The sequence below is a fragment of the Lynx rufus genome, unplaced genomic scaffold (genome assembly GCF_022079265.1).
Source record: "Lynx rufus isolate CCGP_SWC_20201006 ecotype Redwood Valley unplaced genomic scaffold, mLynRuf1.p SCAF_7, whole genome shotgun sequence".
NCBI classification, from domain to species: domain Eukaryota; kingdom Metazoa; phylum Chordata; class Mammalia; order Carnivora; family Felidae; genus Lynx; species Lynx rufus.
The window spans coordinates 132,302,213-132,323,720 of NW_025814889.1; the positions used below are offsets into that span (position 1 = coordinate 132,302,213).

The 21,508-nt window shown below is 56.6% G+C and overlaps 1 protein-coding gene across 4 annotated transcripts; it reads right to left on the reverse strand.

The window, feature by feature from the left end:
• Window positions 1-117: 117 nt before the first annotated feature.
• On the reverse strand, window positions 118-19,528 carry SUN2 (Sad1 and UNC84 domain containing 2). 4 transcript variants are annotated; one of them, XM_047066920.1, is made up of 18 exons: window positions 19,330-19,528; window positions 16,249-16,407; window positions 15,175-15,365; window positions 14,695-14,832; window positions 14,018-14,113; window positions 13,544-13,637; window positions 12,262-12,332; window positions 9,917-10,032; window positions 7,284-7,541; window positions 6,794-6,871; window positions 6,287-6,330; window positions 5,558-5,723; window positions 4,997-5,218; window positions 4,583-4,667; window positions 4,086-4,201; window positions 3,762-3,929; window positions 3,349-3,441; window positions 118-1,853 (listed from the first exon to the last, which is right to left on the reverse strand). In XM_047066920.1, exons 2-18 carry the CDS (start codon window positions 16,368-16,370, stop codon window positions 1,740-1,742), a joined length of 2,172 nt encoding a protein of 723 aa, XP_046922876.1. In that variant the 5' UTR covers window positions 16,371-16,407; window positions 19,330-19,528; the 3' UTR covers window positions 118-1,739. The 4 variants fall into 4 exon arrangements, with proteins under 4 accessions (XP_046922876.1, XP_046922875.1, XP_046922873.1 ...); XM_047066919.1 differs by lacking the exon at window positions 19,330-19,528 and having other exon boundaries at window positions 4,583-4,664; window positions 7,284-7,538; XM_047066917.1 differs by lacking the exon at window positions 19,330-19,528 and having other exon boundaries at window positions 7,284-7,538.
• Window positions 19,529-21,508: the final 1,980 nt, after the last annotated feature.

Consider the following 21,508-nt stretch of genomic DNA (forward strand, 5'->3'; position numbering starts at 1 on the left):
AGGCCCTGTTCCAGCTAGGTTTTAGTGGAGAAGTCTGGTTTCTAAAGTTCAGGAATGAGTCTTTGGGGCATTGTTTAGGCTCAGACTTCAGATTTAAAAAAAAAACTACACACTCTATTAATCCTGGGCATAATTTATTTTTTTTTGCATAGGCATAAATTAGAATCTGGAGATAAAAAATTCAGAACCAATAGTGCAGCATTTGTGACAGGAGAGCGCAAAATGAAACCTGGTTGTCTGGGGGGGGGCGGGGGCTGAGCTGGGGCCAGTGCCAAAGGCCCACAGGTGGCCTTAGGCCTCACCTTCCTTCTAGCTCCATCCCCTTGGAGCCCATTTGGGGCTCAGCCCTGTTCTTACGGCACCTGCCCGCACCGCAACCCCCCCTGGCAGCCAGGTTACAAGGAACTGAAATCACCCGGTGCCCCACAGAACGGGGCTAGGAATCAAGCCCAAAGCTTTTCAGTTAAAAAACAGACCTTGAAAAATATATACATAATACAGCAGAGTCTGCTGGGTCTCAAAGCCCTCTCTTCCCCCAGCCCACACCCCTGACAGCACCCCACCCCCCCCTAGAAAATGAGCCAGAAAGGAAACAATCTGAGCAAGAGCTGAGAGTCTCAAGGGAGTAGCTGAGCCCCTTACAGTCAGGTGGTGGTGGGACAAGGCCCACAGTGCGGACAGGCCTCTTCCCACCACGACATCCTGAATGTCACCATCATTCTCATTGGACCATCCCGAGAGTCTGGGGAGTATGCTGCTCCCCACCCTTTTAAGCTTACCCCAGCTGCTTATGGCCTCAAAAGGCAGGTCTGGGCTCCCTGCACCTTGGGGGAATGTGGCAAGCTTGCTCTGGGGCACAGGCATGCCCTAGCAGGAATGGGGAGCAGAGTGGGCCTCGGTCCCAACATCAGGGGAGAGAGAAAGCACTAACCCCAGCAGAGGGGGAATCCTACTGGCTGCCCCCGTGACCCCTCAGAGCCAGAGAGGCAGCCTCCCTTAGAGGCTCCTAGGAGCCCGACCCTCAAGGGTATGAGAAGCCCCGTGGCCCACTCTGACCCAGAACACATACAGTGTATAGAGAGGCCTTTGGGGGACGTTAGGGGGTCAAGCTCCATAGGTTGATGGCACTAGATTTCTGGAAGAGCCCGGCTGCCCTGCACAAGCAGCTTCCTGCCTGGGGCTCAGCCCCAGCCTGCACTGTGAGCACCTTCCTCCTAGAGGACGTCACTTCCCTGCCAGGTGATAGGGGCAGCTCACCTGCCCCAGGCCCTTGCTTGTCCCACCCATGGCTTTGGCACCTGCTTCATTCACACGCCTACCAACCGCAGCTCCTTGGGTGCCAGCCCCCCATCCTGGGTAAGGGGCAGACAGGTTTCACCCACCTCTGCTGGGATGACATATGTCCACTCACTGCCTCTCCCCCTGCCTCACGATCCCCCATGATATGCTACATATATACACCCTCCCAAGAGGGGGAAGTAGACACCCAGTGCCTGGCACAAGGAGGTCACAAAAAGGGACGCTGGAACTTGCTGTCTACCTCGAGCTGCCCCGCGCTAGGAAAGCCCTGCATGTTCTTTCTTGTCTCCATCGGGCCAGAGGTTCTTGCTCCTGGAAGTCAGTGCGCTGGTCAAGCATGTGGGGAAGGGGCAGGGGCGCTGCTCTCCCACTCCCAGAGAAGGGGGCACGTGCTGGGAGGGGCTGGCCTCCCAGCTGGCTGGCAGCAGCACAGAGAAGGCCTAGTGGGTGGGTTCCCCATGCACCCGGAAGCGGTAGATGCAGGTGTACTCGGGGTGGCCCCAGTTAGTCAAGATCCGAAGCTCCACCACCTGGTATGTGGCCATTTTAGTGTCCTGGGTAGAGAAAGAAGGTGTTAAGAGTGTCCCAAGCCCTCAGACCTCGCTGACAGGAGGGCAGAGAGGGGGACAGCCACCCCCAGGGTCCGATGCCCCCCTCCCCCACCCCTCCCATAGGCCTCCACAGCGAGCTGGACTGCAAAGCTCCTGTCTTCAGATCGTGGAGCAGAGTTTCCAGCTTGTGGGCCAAGGAGTCCCAGGGGCTTCAGAGGTCCTCTAGGGGCCATGACCCACAGCCACATAAAAATGGCCTTGTAGCTGAGGACCAGCCAGATTCATTCCAGACAGATTCACAGGAGCTCTTTATCATGGTCAAGGGACACAATCACTGTCACGGAGGATCTGATACATGTTGACGGTGGAAAAGAATCCTTTTACTCTGAATTAGGCAGAGTTTTCTTCCTCAAGTTCTTAGCAGGTCTCTGTCCTCTTTGCTCCAAAAGCCATGATTTTTGAGCTTTCGGAGCAAATGGCCCCCAGTTCGACGCCAACAGACACAGCGCTTTCCCGTTCCCTTCCCGTCCTCTGGCCTTCCGCACAGCCGCTTTTCCTCTACTGTCTCCTAAAGGCTCGGTCAGCACACATGCCCCAGACGTCCTAGGCACTCCCATGGCTCAGTCTTTGGTCCCCTGGTGGCTGCATGGGACTGGCCCACAGGTGCCTCAGACTTGGTGGCCAAACCCACTCCTGCATTAGCCTGCCTCTTGGCACCTGGGACAGTCCTCCCCTCCACCTTCTCCACTTCTGTCCAGTCTGACACTTGCAACTGTGTATCTACCTCCTCTCCATCCTCACTCCCGACACTCTCCGCAGCCACTTCCTGACCGGTCTTGTCCCCTGGGTGCACCGTTCACACGGTCACATGATCTGACTACAGCGCACAGTCTTGTCACTTCTCTGCCTAAAACGTGGCAGTGCCCACCCCAGCCCCGAGGGCCAGAACTCTTTGGCCTGGTAGCCAGGCCTGCCCCTCTCCGGCCTCCCTTCCCACCACTGTCCCTTTGCCACCTCACCCAATTCTTCACCCCTAGTGTAGCTCTCAAGCCCCCGGCACAGCTTTCAACTGGGCTGTCAGAACATTGATTTCTTGGGGCTGCCGGGATGTGGGAGCCTATCTCCTGGGGTGGAGACTGGCAATCTGCATTTCTAACAAGGCCCTGGGAGACTGATGCCCATTCAAATTGAGGCCAGAAGTCTCCCTCAGAGCCCTAGCCGTGCGGCACTGCCTGAGGCTAGGAGGAGCACCCTCTGACAACTGCCCCCTGCTCCCCGTCCGGGACGGGCCCCTCTGTGTGGATGTCTATGTGGTGCCTCTCCTGTGCCACTTGGACAGCTGTCCCTGTTCCCTGCCTCGAACTGTGGGGAGGCAGGGGCTGTGCCTATTCTTGACCTGAGCCCCCGGTGCCTGACACGGAGTAAGTGCTTGGAAACCATCTGCCGAACGGATAGGAAGCTGAATATACCATTCCGCTGGCACAGCGGAGTCCCATACCTGAAAATAAAAGGTCTGAATGGGCTCCCCATCCTGGTCGTAGGTGAACTGGCCAAGAAGTGTCCCCTCTTGCTGCGCATCTTCATCAAATCCCTGAAAAGAGAACAAAGGATGGAGGGAAGATCTTGCTCTTAGACAAGTGCCCCAGTCACCCGGGGAAGAATGCTCTCCCTTCCTGTTCCCACACTGGGTCCCCCGCCCCCGAGCAGATCAGCGCCAGCCTTGGTAGGACTACAGGGGCCTGAGCACTGGACGTGGGTTCTTCCAGCGCAGCCTAAGCTACCATTTCCCAGGCTGGGGCTATCCCTTCCAGATCTGCCCCCTTCCTCCCAAATAACGGTCCTGGCTCTATCCTTAGTAAAGACTCACAGGGTCCCGTAGCCCCTCTGACCCCCCAAAGGTAGAATACTCACAAAGATGGCAAAGTCCTTGGGGGCACTGGAGATGGTGCTGTTGGGGGACAAGGACTTGGGGACATGCTCTAAGGTGACAGCAGTGGGGCGGATGCGGGCAGAAAGGCGAACCACAGCAAAGCCCTGGGGCCCCTGGAAGGCCCAGCAGTTGCCTGGGTGCACATCTGGCTGGGGGGACGAGGAGGAAAGGAAGTCACATCAGCACGGGGCGGGTGACAAAGACGGCCCACCCTGAGCACGGCTTTTGCTGGCTCAGGACGGGAGTCACCCAGCTATGTAGGCGACCTGCTCGGGGCCCCTGCTGCTGCCCTCACGGGTACCTACCTGGAGAATGACTCGGGGCGACTGGGAATGGTACCACAGGGGGATGCCAAAGAGACTGAGGAGGGCCGTCTTGGTCTCATAGGTCTCAGAACATCGGGTGCTGATAACACTAGCCCCTGAGACAGGAAAGACAGGCAGTGTGGGCACCTAAAGCTGGACCCCAGCAGGGGAGGGAGGGAGACGCTGACACCTGTGCTGCTCACCAGCCCAGGGAACTCGAGAGGGACCCCTACGGCCATGTCCTCTCTCAAGGTGGGAGGGCAGATGCCCCAGGCCGTCTTCAACCTCACCCCAACTACAGCTGTGAGCATCAGTTTCCCTGGCCAAGGATGGTATTCAGTTCATCCGGGCTCCTCCAAGTTTCTTCGCTTGCCTTTGTTGTGATTTCTGCCCATCTCGAGCCCTGCCCGCCTAGCACCACGGCTGCCCGGCAGATGCCAGGGGGGCGGCCAGCACGGGACCAGGCTCTGCAAAGTGGGGAGAGCGCACCCACAGACCTCCTGATTCCAGAGCGTAGTCCACCATCCCGATGCGGTCCTCACTGTAGCGCTTCAGGGCCTGGTTTACGATGCGCTGCACCTGCTAAAACAGGCATCCGAGGCAGCTGCCACGAGCAGCAGACTCGTCCACCCTTGAGCCCCCACTACTGGGGGCGAGGGAACCCCGGACTGGCCCCCTCCTATCCTGCACCACACACTGGTGTCCAGCCACACGTGCCACTTAACCTAGATGCACCCCCCCCCCCCCGCCCCCACAGCCCCAAAGCAAGCACCGGAGCCTCCCGCACGTGGTCTTGGGACGTACCGGGAAGCTGGCAGTGTGCGACTGCGCGGGTCTAGGACTCCCAGGGAGGGGGGCGCTGGACGAGGGGGTGAGGGTGGGGGTTGCTCCCGGGGCCCCACGGTCCTCACCTCCTCTGTCACCCCGATCACGCCTTCCCTCTGCAGCGTCAGCCCCAGGCTGGCGGCGGCCTCCCTCGCCGACTCGCCCCGCATCTCGGCCACGTGGGCGAGGATCCTGCCCTCCAGCTCCCGCAGCTGAACTTGCATGTCTTCCTGCTGAAGGAGCCCGTTGCGGGCCCCCCCGCCGCGCAGAAGGAACTGACTGATCCAGGCAGGGAACCGGGACTCCACCTGGAGACAGAACGAAGGTCTCTGAGAGGCTCACAGGGACAGTGCTGCTGTGGCGGCTCCTGGCTGGAGTGGAGGGGGCGGGAAGAGAACACAAGCCGGGACGGGAAGGGCCAAGCACACCCCGCTAGTCCACCTGAAGGAAAGCGTTACGACCAACTCTCCGTGTTACTGATAACAAAACAGGAAGAACTGTCTACGAAAGCCAACATCTGGGCCAAGTCCAGACTCAGGGGACTAGCAGGCCACCAGGGCAAAAGGCTCTTTGCCGTATAGACTCGTAGGACAGACACTCTCAGAGGACACGGTGCTCGGCAGGGGACTTGGATGGTTCCAACTTACGTCATCCCTCACCGCCTGCAGCTGCTGGGGCAAGAGGCCCACTTGGTCTGCCACCGAGCTCTGCTTCAGGCTCAGGGCCGCCAGCTCCTGCCGCAAGCCTGCCAGCTGGCCCTCCAGTCGCCCCAGCTCCTTCATGGAGTTCTCTCGGAAGGACTCTTGGGTCATCCTACTCCCAAGGAGAGGAGAAAAGAGTAAGCCTTGGATCTCTGGTGAGGTGTGAAGCCACGCCGAGGAACACAAGGGGATCCCCTAGTTGGCTCCCGACAGAAGTGAGTGCCCAGCACCTGCACACAAATGCAAGGCCTCCACGTAGGGACCCTGGCTGTAGAACACAGCCCCAGTGCCTTCGAATTGGCTTGCCGATCCCAACGAGCGAATTCTTATCCTGTTTCCTTCCTAAGACCAGAGCCATAATTCACTCTGCCTCGGCCTCTCCATCCTCCACACGGGTGGATGTCTGGGGCACGGAAGGCAGCCTGCATGAGTGTGTACAGAAAAGGTAGCGGGTCTACGAGTGAACCCACAAATCCCAGTTCTCTTGCGGTGCCCCCTCTCCCACCCAACCGCTCTTGCCCTTCAGATGTTCCTGAGCTAGTTTTCAGCCATCCCCTCTCTGTTCAGAACACAATCAGAACTCTGCTCCGGGGCTCTGCGCCCCAGGCCTGCCAGGGTGTGGGGTGGAGAGGTCAGGGGTAGAGCAGGCCTAGGCCGGATGGCAGTGCCCATTACCTTTGCCACTCGGACTTCAGCTCCTGGAGTCGAGCCTCAGACTCCTGTAAGCAGGAAGAAGGCAGAAATACAACATATGCCAGGCTCAGAGCAGTCAGTCTCCCAGAGCAGGATCTATTGGAGTCTCTGTTCCAGCAGAGCCCTGCCCCAGGCTCTCCTGACTCCTCCAGCAAACATTAACCACCTCCTGGCCTAGGTCCTCATGAGAGGCTTGCCCCATCCGCATGCTTAGGCATGCATACATTCCCTCATTCATTCAGCATCTTATACCCAGCACAACAGGCCTCTTGAAAGCGACCCTTCCTCAAACACACCCCCGGGCATCCCTGCAAAGCATTCCTGTGCACGTGGGTTCAGCTCCAGTGGAAGTCAGGAGATGACACCCCGACCCCATCTAGTGTCTAAGCACCCTTTGGGAGAACCAAGCTGCCTCAGCCCAAGAGCAGATGTTGAACTATAGATCAGGGCCCCACTGGGGAGGCCCCAGGTGCCCCTGAGTCCACCAACCTGGGAGGCCTGGACGATTTTCCTGAAGAGGTCTTCTGAGTCTTGTTGATGTTCCGCTCTCAGGGTGACCAGCTCTTCCTGTCAGACACAGGGGAGAGTCTTGAGGATTTTACTGAGTTATGTGCAGAGGGAACTTACAACCACCAGTAAGTGGCAGAACTGGAGACTGAATCAGGCCCGTCTGCCTGCAAACTTTGGCTCCTGGCCTTTGTGCCACAAGTGCTTCTCAAACACGCAAGACCCCCTTGATCTCTGCTGCACCCCTACTGTGCCAGGCACTCTGTGGTCTCCTGTTTCCACAGTCGGGGTTGGGAGTGCACGGGGAAACCTGAGGGTCTCCGTTTTAGAGGAAGGAACGAAGGCTTAGAGAAGGTGAGTGACTGCCAAGTGACACGGCTGTCCCTCTCATGTCAGGGTGTGCAGGGCCTCACCCCTCCACCCCACACACCCACGGTGTCACCCACACGCCACTCTGCTCACGCTCAGAGACCTGGATCCGAGCGGCGGTGTCCCTACGGAAGTCCTCCTTCAGGGCAGCCTCGCGGCGGCTCACCAGCCCTTCTAGAAGTGCCAGGGTGTCCTCGTGGCTCAGGCCTACGTGGCCTCCCCCACCAGCGGCCCCTTGCCGCAGCTCCAGACGTTCTAGCCGCACAGCCTCCTTCTGCCAGTTGGAGGAAAATTCGGCAGCGAGAGCTTCTAGGCGCCGCTCCAGAGAGTGTACCCGGGACAAGATGCGCTGCTCAGCCTGCTAGGGGGTGAGAGGGAAAAGCCATAGAGGTGAGGGGCCTAGGACAACAGTGCTTCCTGAAGAGAAAGGGAAGGGAATCCCAGGAAACCCAAATGTGAACTCACGCTGGTCCTGAGGACCATCCGTGCTCAGCGAGGTGAGTACCCCAGCAGGGCAAAGGGGTACCGCGAGTATGCGGACACGTGGTGACAGAGTGCAGCACAAGGTGCCAAGGACGGGTGCGTAGGCCAGGTGGGAGGGGACACAGTGCCCTCTCCAAAGAGGGCCCAAATGGAGGAACAGGTCCAAGAAGAGGACCAGAGGAGCGGCAGGGGGCAGGGTGGCCTCCCGGGCTGGAGCCAGCCCCCTTCCCTCTCCTACATGTGTGCATATGCAGGAAAGCGAGCGGCCAACAGGTTCAGCCGCCCACTTCGTTCAAGAGAACTATGGCTAGGGGCGCCTGGGTGGCTCAGTCAGTTGAACGTCTGACTTCGGCTCAGGTCATGATCTCGCAGCTGTGAGTTCGAGCCCCACGTGGGGCTCTGTGCTGACAACTCGGAGCTTGGAGCCTGCTTCGGATTCTGTGTCTCCCTCTCTTGGCCCCTCCCCTGCTCACACTGTCTCTCTCTCTCTCTCAAAACAAACATTAAATTAAAAAAAAAAAAAGAGCTATGGCTAAAAGACGAAACAATTTGAAGAGGCTCTCTTTCTTCTAACTGGAAGGCCCACAGAGTAGGTAGAATAAGTCCTTTGGAGTTGACGGTTGCACCTGATAGCATGCCATGGATTTTGAAAACCTTGTTGGCTTAAAAACAAAAATCTTTGCCAAGAGAAATTATAGTCTCTCAACTGTCAATTAAAGACCGGGGCCGCCTCCTGAGGGCAGACGTTGCTTCTGATTTTTAAATGTTTTAACATAGGCAGTACATCTGCAAGACAGGAAGAGCAAAGAGTGACAAGTCCTCTCCTAACCTGTGTCCCATCCACCTGGGCCCTCAGCCACCACCGGCTCCCACACCAGGCAACTATTTTTATTAGTGTCTTTATGCAAACGTAAGCAAGTACAACAAAGGTGTGTTCGTTCTTTACCTCCTCCTTCTCACAGAAAAGGTAGTCCTGAAATTGAACTGCACTTAACATCCTTACTAACGATTCCAAAAGGGAAAGTTATAATGCCAGAATAGGTCATTATGTGACAACATGGCAGTCGGGAAGGTAATATTCGCCAAAATAAATGGTTAAAAATGTGTTCCCCAGTTAAATTCAGCAAGATACAAGCAAAATTCAGATGTCATTAGGGGAAAAAGAATGAAAAACTTTTCACTGGTGTCTTCATGACATGTACGCACACATTCTGGTTATGTGTGCCCTGTCACCTCCCGCGTCACACTGCAGGCTCCTTGAGGACACAGCCTGGGCAGCCTCGGGCAGAGTGCAGACAAGGCTCTTGTCCTCCCGTCCTCCCTGTATTTGTACCCTCTGCAGTGTGGCCTCACATGTGCTATATCAAGAGGTGGTGTCTACCCCGCCCCCTTTTTTAATGTTTTTATTTATTTTTGAGAGACACAGCATGAGTGAGGGAGGGGCAGAGAGAGAAGGAGACACAGAATCCAAAGCAGGCTCCAGGATCCGAGCTGTCAGCACAGAGCCCGACGCGGGGCTCAAACTCAAGAACCGTGAGATCGTGACCTGAGCCGAAGTCAGATGCTCAACCGACTGAGCCACCCAGGCGCCCCTGTTCCCCCCCCTCTTTGAGTCTAGACTGGCTTTGAGATTTACTTCGGCCTGGAATGTGGAGGAAGGGACAGTGTGCTAGTTTTGAATTGAGGCCTGATTTTGCTCTTGTGGCACCATGGTCGTCTGCTAAGAGAACGAGGCGGGGCTTGCCTGCTGGACGAGAAAAGCACGTGTGGCACCCAGCCTGCCCCTGCTGACCCAGCAGCCCGTCCCTGCTTAGACCAGAAGAGCCACCCAGGGCACCCACGGGCTCGTGAGCCAGTCGAATGCTTGCAGCTTTAAGGCACTGATTTTAGGGGTGATCTGTTTGTGGTAATCGGTAACTGACCAGCCCATCGCCTTACTCTTAGAAGATGCTGAGGAAATATTTACGAAACTATAGAGAAGGAACAAAGTAGCTGAAACGATTTGTCTGATTCCTTTTCCTTCTGTTTTTTTGTTTTGTTTTGTTTTTGTGTGTGCTTAAGATGGCAACTGATTTGGGACAATTTGGAGTCCTATTTAAGCCCAAACTGCTCTCCCAGTGCCTGTACCCCAAACAGCAGAGACAGGGGACAAGGCAGTCTACCAGCTAGGACACCGCCTACGGAAGCTATAAGGGCAGTGAAATCAACTGCAAATAGAGGCAAGGTGAGGACCCGTGACCCTAAGCTACTCACCTGGAAGTCTCTGGACTCCCACACGTCATGCTGCCTGCTGCCGCCCTTCGCTGCCCACCAGGAAACCATCGCAGGGTGGAAGGTCTGCAGCCCATAGGGGTAGAAATACCAGGCACCTGTACACAGAAGAGAGGGGCTTATCCAGGCCCGTGGCCATAAGCCAGAAGGCACACGCTGCTGAAGACGGTGGCCTAATCAACATGGGTTGTTAGCAGCCTGTCCCATTCTGCGAGCTGGGCTGCTTCTGGAAGGCAGTACGAAGGATGGAGGTTCCCATCATTCTCTGAGGCAGCAACTTCCACCTGACGGTCCCAGAGTATATGCTTTCTCACACTCCTCAGGAATCCCCATCTTTCTGTAAATGGCAAAACTCAGAGAACATAGCTCTAATAAAGCTAGGGATGATCCAGAGGTACAACCAGAGGACCTGATGGTGGCTCTCAGCCAAGACTGTCCGGCAAGATCACCCAGGAAGCTCTTTGGGCGCCTGAGTGGCTCAGTCACTTAAGCGTCTGACTTCGGCTCAGGTCATGATCTCGTGGTTCATAGGTTTGAGCCCCGCATCAGGCTCTGTGCTGACAGCTCAGAGCCCGGAGCCTGCTTCAGATTCTGTGTCTCCCTCGCTCTCTACCCTCCCCCTCTCGTGTTCTGTCTAGGGTCTCACTCTCTCTCAAAAATAAACATAAAAAAAAAAAAAGATCACCAGGAAGCTTAAAAATACCCAATATCTGGCCCCACTGTCTAGAAAATGAATTCACGGGTCTGGAGTATCCCTCTATAGGTGAGTCTTAAAAGCTCCCCAGATAACTCTAATGAGCTGCCATGGTTGAGAATCCCTGAAACAGGAGACACCTGCTAAGAGAAGGTGCTTTTGACCCAAGACAACACAAGGCTGCAGCCACAAAGACGCCTGCATCTTGCTTCAGGGGCCATCTGCTTGTGATGTGTTTACTCCTGAGCTTACGCGTGTGGGGTGGGGGATGAGGGCACCGAGAGAGCCGTATCAGCCAGTGGGTCTCCATCCCAGGGAGACCACACTTGCCACTCAATCATTGGCCGTGAGCAGGTACAACCGGAAGCACACGCCCACCAGGCTTTCCATCAGACCCTCTGGACACACCTCACTTAATGCACTCCCTGAGCAGCCCACTCCACCGGCCTTTCAGGCCCTCCGCACACATCGGCCCCATCAACCCTATGAGGCCACGGTGAAGCTCAAGTTAACAGAGTAACTCCTGAACAAAGCACTATATGATCGTAAAGGGTCATTATTACTTCAAGGGCGATGCCCAGTTTCCACTGGACGTGAACAAGCTCTTCTTGTAACAGCAAACAAAAAGGAAGTCCACACTTGGAAAAATTTTCTACCTGGCTGTTAAATAAAATAAATACTAGCTGAGTAGATGCTAAACCTATAAAACCAGCTCTAAAAAAAGGTAAAGCGTGGTCTTTATAAGTTAATTATAAATTGGTACAATAATTAAAACGGAGCCTGGGGGCCATGAAGGCAACTCACGTGGAATCGTGAGACTGCAACACTGTCAGATTAGAAGCTGAACACGATATATATAAATAATGATTACAACTATGCAGAACACGTGAAAGTCCTAAGATAGAGAATGGAACACCACCAAGCATCTTGTAAGGCTCTGTGCTGACAGTGCAGAGACTACTTGGGATTCTCTTCCCCCACCCCCTCCTCTCTGCCCCTCCCCAACTCATGCTTTCTATCTCAAATAAATAAACAAAAAAAAATTTTAAATGAAATATCTTAGCACAAAAAGGCAGACTTCTCTTTACAACTTTATTGTTTCGATCTTAAAGATTGAACTTGATGTTGTAACAAGAATTCACTCACTCAGACTACACCCTGATTTGGAATGCAGGGAAAATGACTACTAACAACAAGATCCCTGTCAAGATCCCTGCTTTTTACCCCAGTACTCCTGTACTAGGGCATGTTCTGACTCAGATGGCCCCAAGGATGCTCTATTGACATGCCAGGCAGTCAAGTGCGGCCACCCAAACAGAACACAAGATCAGCGGATTGGGGCATATCCCTTCTCACCCACTGGACACCCTGCAAATGCCACACAGGTCCACGAGGAGCCGGGAGGGCCAGACAGGAGTGGCCGAGAGCTTGGGACTGAGCTGCCCAGGCTCAGTCTGACTCCACTCATCCTGCCTCCTTCCGTTGCCTGTAGGCGATCACCATCCCTCTGGTTTTTGCGTGTCCGCTCGGCGCCAGCCCCCCACCCACACTGCCCTGCCCCTCTGGCTCACCAGCTCCATTTCGGCCCGGCATGCTCGCCCTACCCCTGCCCTGCAACACCGGGCAAGCTTACCATAGGTCAGGCCGGTCAGAAGCAGCAGCAGCAAGAGGAACCACAGGAATGTCTTCACGGATGAGAAGCGCCTGGGCCACAGGAGGGGACAGCAGGGGAGGAAGAGGTGTCACAGAGCATCCAGGGCTCTATATCCCCGCTGGGAGTCTGCAGAGGCTTTCCCTGAGTGCCAAACTAGAGTTGGGAGGGGGATGCCCTGGAGCATCTCATCTTGCCAGGGCTGGACTGGAGACTTTTAGAGCTTTGCCTGCAAGTCTTGGAATAATGGGGACAATGCTGACTCTGAATTTTATTGATGTGATAAAAAAAAAAAAAAACAAAAACACGGGGTCTTTGTAAAACCTGAAATTTTCATACGAACAAGTCCTCTAAGCAAGCAATTCTAGAAAAAAATACAGAACTCCTTAAACAATATTTTCCTTAAAAAAAATTTTTTTTAACATTTATTCATTTTTTTTGAGAGACAGAGTATGAGCTGGGTAGGGGCAGAGAGAGAGGGAGACACAGGATCCGAAGCAGGCTCCAAGCTCCGAGCTGTCAGCACAGAGCCTGACGCGGGGCTCGAACTCACGGACTGTGAGATCATGACCTGAGCCGAAGTTGGACGCTTAACCGACTGAGCCACCCAGGTGCCCCAATAATATTTTCTTGTAGAAAAATATGGAACCTTCTTTTGGTGACACGGATCCACCCTTGGCCCTCTTCTCAGCATAATCCTCAGCCAATCGTCCAGCCAGGATTACGCCCAGAGGACCTTGACCTCTTGGCTCAGTCTTCTTTCCCGGCTCTGCTGGGTCAGGGACTTAGAAAATCAACCCACAGCATCACGCAGCGCCTATGCCTGGCTTCTGAACACCCAGCAGAGAACACCGGGTTCTAGACTGCCCCAGGGCCAGGAGGAAAGCTGAACTTTCCTCGGAAACACCACTTTTTGGGCCAGAGCCTGAAACGTGGCCAGCCAGAGTAGGACCAGGCTGTCAGACTCAGACGTGGCTGGATGGGGGCTGGCATCTCGCAGGAAGTAGCCAAGTAACAGGAACCCGTAATTTCAGAATTCTCCCTGAAGGGCTACCGGTTTGGAAGGCAACACCTGACTCGATCCCATTATCTGTCAGGCAGAGAGGGGCTCTGGACAGTCCACTCCATGCTCACTGATTAAAACTACATGTAAAGTCGAGAAAAAGAAACCTTCACAGAAAGGACATATACAGGTGTAGAAGCTTATTGGTCCCTTCTGTCCCAGGGCTTTCTGAGTCATTGTCAAGGTGGGAGTCTCGCTCACCTGGTTAAAACGAAGACATCGAGGAGGGAGGCAGCTGTTGTCAGGCGATACCAGGTGGTGCCAACCCACCAGTAGAGGAGTCCAAACAGCCGGCCTGGAAGAGGGACGGTCAAGGCCTGAGTGTCACCCTCAGCCAGCGGCCTGCAGCTTGTGGTTTCAGAGCATTACTGTCTCCACCTGCAGCCCTCCCTGCCGCTACCCCCAATGCTGACCTGCCGGTGCACCTGTCCTCGAATCCCACCTGCCTACTCTGCCAACATTCTCCATCCTGCTCCACAGCTGCTCCTGCCCTTCCAAGTGGGAGTGTTAGAGTGTTGGCTCCTGGTTTCCAGGGGCTTATTCTAGGACGAGCTCTCCCTGCTCGTCCTATGGTCTCTCGGTGGGATGCCCAACCACAGGGAGAAGGGGAAGAAGGGGAAGAAGGGACTGCTGTAGAGAATGGAAATAGCCGTGCACAGAGTAGCCAGCACCCACCTGGAGAAGTGACCACCATCCAGAAAAAAGAGGCTGCCCAAGAGGCTGCGTTCCTTAACCGTGAACCCGAACCACGGTGGTCAGTCTCCGAGTATCCTGCAGGGACAGAGAGGCCACGGCTCAGTCTGTCCTCCCTTTTAAGAGCCCAGAGACAGGGAGACTGCCTATTATTTATCTTCTCCTTTAGACTGTGAGCTGAGACCACGTATCATTCTCCTTCGCATCCCCAGAGCGTCACCCAGGCCTGGCACCTAGCGGGTCAGTAAAGGTCTGTCAAAGGAACGCGACGGGAGGTTTCTGACATTTTATTTCCCTTGAGCTTACTGTCTGCACCCCTCTCCTCACCAGCAATCCTTCGATCCATCGTTCCGAGCTAGACCAAAGGGGTCAAGCAGCTCCTACGTGTGAAGCGCCCCGTTAAGGCAGACACAACGGAGTCGACCATAGGCTGCTCCGACTGACGGGGACAGGGCAGTCACAGTATGTCAGGGGCCGCCCCAGGCCTGGGTTCGGGGTGCCACGGTGGCATGACCAGGGGGTGCCCAGCTGGTCTGCGCAGGGGCCTGCCAGACACCACGCTCTCTCAGGCTGGCAGGGGGGCACCTTCCCCGGGCTTCCCGTCACCTCCCCCAACAGCCCCAGAACCTGCTGGAGCGTATCCCTGAGGCGTCACCCACCTGCATAGTCATCCTCTGAAGAGTAACCTGAGGAGGACCCCAGGAAGTCCTCGGAGCCCTTGTTCTCAGAGAGCCCGTTGAGTTTGCTGCTTTCGGTGCCGCCCGTGCCTCTCCTCCTCCTCACCCGCAGATCCTCACCTGAGGAGGGAAGAACTCGGGGTTCTCCTGGGGCAGGAGGCTATCCCGGAGGGCCTCACGGGGACACCTTGAGGAGCGTTTCTGACAGATGGAGCTGCCCTGAGCTTCCTCCTGAGCTCCCCGGGGTCCATGGGGGGGGGGAGGGGTCTCCGGGCCTGGAGCAGCATCGTGGCCACCTCGTTGTCTGAAGTGGCCTGTGGCTCCTCTTCCGAGGGCTTCTGAGGACGGGGAGCCCTTCCTCTGGCCCGGCGGGGATTAGGAAACCACTCAGGAGAGGGGAGAGTTTGGACCTTAAATTTCCAGAGGAAGCAAAGCCTCGGGAGGCAGGTTTCAGACACTCACCCCAGTAGGGGTCGCTATGCAGCTGGTCGTCGAGGATGGAGCTCCTGGCAAGGGAGGCGGCCCGGGGGCTGCCAAAGTAGGACTCCCTGACCACCGACTCGCTGTAGTAGGACGTGTGCGTGTCGGAGGAGGGGCCCAGCTGCGGCGCTGGGGAGAGGCGCTTCATGTTGCCGGACTTCCTCTTCAAGGTCCTGTGGGAGGGGAGCCGGCAGGGGAGAGGAGGGGAGCCGGCAGGGGAGAGGAGGGGAGCAGGCAGGTGAGCCCAGCCGGGAACAGGAAAGGGAGCCGCTCTGCCCGCCTCTGGTGAGTGGGGCAGCCTTGTTGCCAGGCAACGGACAGCTCCCAGCTGCTGACTGCGCTAACCACAGGTGCAGTCGCTGCCCCCGTTATCTCCAGATCCCACCAGCAGTGAGTGATGAAGGCAGGATTCAAATCCAGGTCTCTAACTTCAAAGCCAAAGTTTTTTGTCCCCCCCACCCCCACCCTGCCACCATGCTTCTAAGGGAGTAGCAATTTCAACCACCCACTGAAATCCCAGACCAACTCGACCTGGCCTCCCAGGGCTAGCCAAAGCCTCGTGAGCGGTTATCTGGGCCTCATATCTGCAAGCGGGGCAGGATGAGGCTGGCGCCTGCTGTAGCTCATTTGCCATGCTCCTCGGACCGGGACCTCTCCTGGGCTGCCTCTGCGGGCCCCGCTGAAGCCCTGCAGAAGGTACTCCTGGGTCTGGGGAGGATGGTCAGACGGGCACATCCGTCCAGAGCAGAGAGGGCTCCTGTGAACCCAGCCCGCTCTGGCGGGGTTTCTGGCCTGGCTTATTCTCGAAGCTGCCTCTCCCCACTTCCTGTTCTCTGACCGAGAGGGCAGCAGCCTGGCTTACAATAGGGGGAGAAGAGACAGCAGGGCTGGGGCCTCGCATCCTCAAAGGTGTGAATGCTCCCCCTCGGCTGGATACGGGCACCTGATCTCTGCCCAGTCAGGTGGCGACAGGACAAGGCTGTGCTCAGCAGGTCAGCGCTATCCGTGGGTGGCCGGGGCGGGGCGGGAGGCAGGGGTGAGACGGCAGTCCCCTACCTGAGAGGGCTGTCTTTAAACAGGGTGCTCTGGCTCCCCATCACCGAACTCCCTCCACTGCTGCTGCCGCCGTCATCATCGCCCTGGGAGTAGCGCGTGAGGCGCTGGCTTCGGCGAGACATGACGAGGTAGGATGGGGACTCTCCCCCTGAAGAGAGTCTTGGGAGAGAAAGGAAGACCAGTGAGGCCTGGCGGGGGCAGGTGTTTCAGCTCCTCCCGGCGAACAGCCTACCCCCTGCGCATTCAACACAGACAGCCCCAGAGGTGGGGACAAGGGGGCGTGTACGGAGCATCTCCCGGCACCACCCACCCTGCCGCCAGGCGGCCCTGCCTCGGGCTCACTTAGTGCCCAGGTGGCCTCTCTCACGGTGCTTTCCACACGCTCTTCTGGCTTTCGGTTTGACACGGAGCTGCCTGAGAGGCAGAACCGGACCTTCTGCAGCCTTTAGCAAGTAGCAGAGCAGGTGGAACGTGAGAGGCACGCAACAGACGCTAACTGAATGCCTTTGATCATTACTGCCCACACAGTCTCTAGTCGGGCCATCCCACTACGCTGCCCTCCCCCTGGAGCTGGGTGCGCGCGCCTTCCAGCTGTTTCTCTTAGAGGGGACACACTTTCTTTTCCCTGTGGCTAGACTCGTTGACTCAGGGTCCCAATCCAACGCTGACCGGAGAAGACCTTTCTGGGGTGAGCCCACCTACATGCTGAAGGTGTCCGCATGCTGTAGCCCCTCAGTGATCATTGTAGTGCAACATCAGGGCATCCTGTATGATGATAATTGTGATGACGGAATACTTTGTTAATGCCTCCTGGGTGCCCGGCTTCTTTCGCACTCATTTCTGATCCTTATGAACACGGGAGGTACTATTACCGCCACTGTGCAAGGGAGGCACCTGGGACCCTGAGACGACCGGTGACCTTGCCCACAGTCCCCTAGCCTGTACATGACAGAGGCAGGGTTTGAGCTCAGATTGGACAGGTGACACGGCCTGGCTCTTTCCCCCTCTACCATAACGTTTTCAAGTTGCTTTAGGAAATGTGTGTCCCCAACCAGAGTCTTTGACGGCCCTGAATATGCACAGAACGGGTTGTCACACGACAAATATTTGTCAACAAACTAACAAAACAGGGAGGTGGAGCGGCCGTGTGGGATCACAGTCAATCCCTGCTGGAGGGAAGAAGTCACCACGTGCCGTGGGAAATCAAGGCTCTGGAACGGATACCGAGGACTCGAAGCCAAGGTGAAGAGTCGTGGCAAAAGGTGGTGTTTGACGACCGGGGGTGGGGGGGCGGGATTAATCAGCCTTTCAGATGTAGAAACCCAAATTCAAAATCTCAGATTCCCCGCGTGAGGAGTCTCAATGTGGTGCCTTTGCCTGCCCATGCTACAAAGTCTTTGTTACACTTAGGCCCCCACGAGAGTCCCTGGTACTTGTGACTTATTATCATTTCTCATATTCCTTATACTATTAGTTCCCTAGGTTGTGCAGTGGGTATAGGTTCTAGTGTTTCCCAACTCCAGCCTATGGAAACCAGAAGGTCTGGTTAGTCCGGCCGGAGAATTCAGAAGTCCTCTTCTGAAAAACAAGCAGCCTCATGTCTCGGTCTGACTGGCGTCTGCCCAGGTACGATGCCCACCTGGCATTCCCCCCCGCCCCCTGGTTTTTAGACAGTGTTAGTAAAGGGACCAATCGGTAGTAGCCAAAGCAGGAAGCTGGCCTGGCTCCTTTTCTGTATTCCTCTCCTTATAAGGTAATGCCACCCCCACTACTGCCCTCCCCACCTAAAAGCTCCAGATGCCCATATAGACTCCTCTTCCTCAACCCCCACCTGCTGAAGTGGACGAAGCCTTCACCCGGGGCGGTGGGGGGGGGGGCAGAAACAAAGCAACGTTTCTGCCAACTCAAGCTGCTGTTGGCAAGAATATAAATATTCAGATGAAGGGGTGGGGAGGGGAGGTGTGGGGAGGTGGGGGGGCTGAAAGCATCAGAAGTCAGCACCCTCCTCCACCCCCCCCCCCACCAAGAGGCTTCTTAGTCTTTCCTGTAGTCCTAGTATCAAAAAAAAAAATAGTTTGCAACTGAGTCCGGTTTCAGAAAATGAGAAAGGTCAGGGCTTGAATCTTCCAAAACAAAACAAGAAATGAATCTCTAGGAGCTCGAATCTTTTGCGTATCTGAATAGACCCCACCCTCACCAACTCACAAACACACACACACACACAGAGTTAAGAAACCCTCAAACAAAACATCCCTCCCCACTTCTGTGCTGAACCACATCCCTTTTCTCAACTCCACCTTCCCCACACCCCCCTCGGCAAACTTATATGGCAGTGTCCACCCAATCTGCAAACTCAGATCGCCGGCGACTTCCACGGGACGTTTTCACACTACTTTCCTTCGTGGGACCTGTAAAACGCTCCAGGGGCTAACTCCCTTCTCCCTTCATTTTCCCCGCGGGCTGAACCTGCAGAGATTTTTTTTTTTTTTTAAACTAACCACGCGCCTTCCCTGCGGTTCTGCACTAAGTCACACTCCCGCCTCCTATTTATTTGGTTTCTTTTTTTAAGAACTGAACAAAATGGGCCTCCCTCCTATTCCCGGAGTCTGACAGGCAGAGGGCAGAGAACTGCCTGTCCCTGGAAACTGCCTGCCTGGCACGAAAACACAGGCACTGCCCTGGGCCGGTTTGAGGTAGCCCGGTTCTCGCTCCCCTCCTCTCGGGGAGGTTCTGCCCCGGGGAAGTCCCGCCTGGAGACATCCGCCCTCCGGGCTGACCAGTGGGCGGCCGGCCCCGGGGACGGGGGGCGGGCTGCGGAGATGAGTCAGGGCGGCTGGCCCCGGCACGGCGCTGGCCCTTCCCGACCGGCCCAGGGGCGTGCGCCAGGCGGGGCTGGAGCCCGGCCCGGCTTGGCCGGGAGAGGAAGAACCAGGCCTGGGCAGCTCGGCCCTGGCTGGGGCGGCCCGACGGTGACCCCGGGGTCCGGCCGGGGCCCGCGGGGAGGCGGGAAAGGCCGGCCTACCCCGCCTACCACCCTTGCCCCGCACGTCCGCCCGCCAGAGGCCTACCGCCGGCTGTTACCTGCTGCCGCGGCTGCTCCGTGCGGGGCCGGGGGCGTCCGAGGCCCGCTGCGCCGCCTGGGCGCGCCCCCTTCCCGCGTCCGAATCCTGCGAGTGGCGCTAGGCGCGGGGACCCGGGGAGCGCGGCGCGGGACGAGGCCAGCGGGCCGGAGGGCGCAGCAGACAATGAGACCCGCGCAGAACCGCGCTGCGCGAGTGGGGCCGGCCGGCGCGCGCGTGGCCGAGTGTGTATGTGTGCGTCTGCCAATCAACGCTGACAGGCCGCCGCCCATTGGCCGGGCCCCGCCCGCGTCACCGCCCACTGCCACCGCCCATTGGGCTGTTTGAACACAAAGGCCCCAGTTCGCTCCGCCCGCCGCGTGGGCCCCGGGGGCCCGGCGAGCCTTGCCTGGAGTCCGCGCGTGGGAGGCGCGGGGGGCGGTGCCGAGTCCCGGGAGCACGCAGCTGGAGCCCGCAAGTTGGGGCTCGGCCGGGCCTGGCTGCGCACTTGACTCCAGGTCTGGTGGCTCAAAACACCTGATCCCGCTCCGAGCACCGCCTCGTGCGCCTCACCCCACCCGTGGCCTTCCGGCCGTGGCGTCCCCGCGCTCCGCAAACGGACTCCACACGCGGGATGCCAGGGCTTTAAAGGCATCGGGTGATTGGGGAGGCACAGCCTCTCTGAGGACGGCTCCCCACTAACCCCCCACCGAGTGGGGAGCAGGAAAAGTAGAAGACCCTTGGCCTAAGGCCCACCTGGAAGGGTAGCTAGTAGTTAGTCCTCAGCGGACTAGCCAACGATTGTTGAAGGGATGCTAAACGCCTGGCGCATGCGTAATTGTCCTTTTAGCCAGGCATTTCCACACCCATTTTAGAGGTAAGGAAACAGGTTCATAGAGGTTTTAAGTGATTTGCTTCAAGTCACAGCCAGAAGGAGGCAAAAGTGAGATTAGGAGATTCTCCTCACATCCAAGTCGGCTTTGTCTGCTTAAGAGTTGATTTTGGGATTCCAGACAGGGCAAGGAGGCTCTGGCATGTCCCCGTCTGCCCCCGGGGCCCCCAAGTTTCACTGCAGAAAGGAGGGAGTTTGTTACGTTTGGTACTGAGAAAGCAGGGCTGGTTACGTCTTCCTCTGCCTCGCTCAAATTTATGTGACTGATAGATAATGAATGAGTACAAATGTCACCTGGCGCTTGCCACCGGCCAACTTTACCCAAGTAGCAAGTGCACAGCTTGGGAGGAGTCATTTCCTGTGCAAATGCTTCTAAGGGTAACAGTGTCGTTATTTCACGCTTAAAGCACCAAGAGGAAGAGACAAGAAATTACAAAATCACTGAGACAGGACAGGAAGGCACTGGGGGTAGAGGCGTGAGGAAGAGTGAAACCTTTGTGCTAAGTTGACTCCAGACAAAAAAAAACAAAAACAAAAACAAAAAAACGACCCCTCTTTCTGGGCCTTTACAGGCCCACCTGGGAAAAAAAGGGGCCTCACCTGCACTTATAGCATCTTGAAGACAAGGGTTAGATGACAAACTGCCTGGCTCTCCAGGACCTCACATGGGGCCTGAGTATCTGCTGACGGTGGAAGGAATAAAATGAGAATGCAAATCAGATGTAGGGCCAGCATGCAGGGGCCTCCCTTGACACCTTCTCACCAGGGCACTTAACTCCCCAATCCCGTGCTGGTCAATTCCAATGGAGGGCCTGTACCTCGCCACCACCATTGCAGAACCTGTTTCGCTCTCCCAGGATCCTGGCAGAAGGACCCTTTTCCGGAATGTGCCTTCTGCTGGTCTCAGGCAGGGGCCACGCCCACAGGCTGCGTTGCCTCTGTGGGCCTGCTGGATGGAGAATAATGGCCCCAAGGATATTAGGTCCTAATCCCTGGAAACTGTGAAGGTGACTGAAGACAACATTAAATGAAGGGTTTTGAGATAGGGAGATTATCTTGCATTATTAAGGTGGCCCTAAATGGAATCCCAAGTGTTCTTTAAGAGGGAGGCAGAGGGGCGCCTGGGTGGCTCAGTCGGTTTAGCGTCAGACTTCAGCTCAGGTCACGATCTCGCGGTCCGTGAGTTCGAGCCCCGCGTGGGGCTCTGTGCTGACGGCTCAGAGCCTGGAGCCTGCTTCCGATTCTGTGTCTCCCTCTCTCTCTGCCCCTCCCCCATTCATGCTCTGTCTCTCTCTGTCCCAAAAATAAA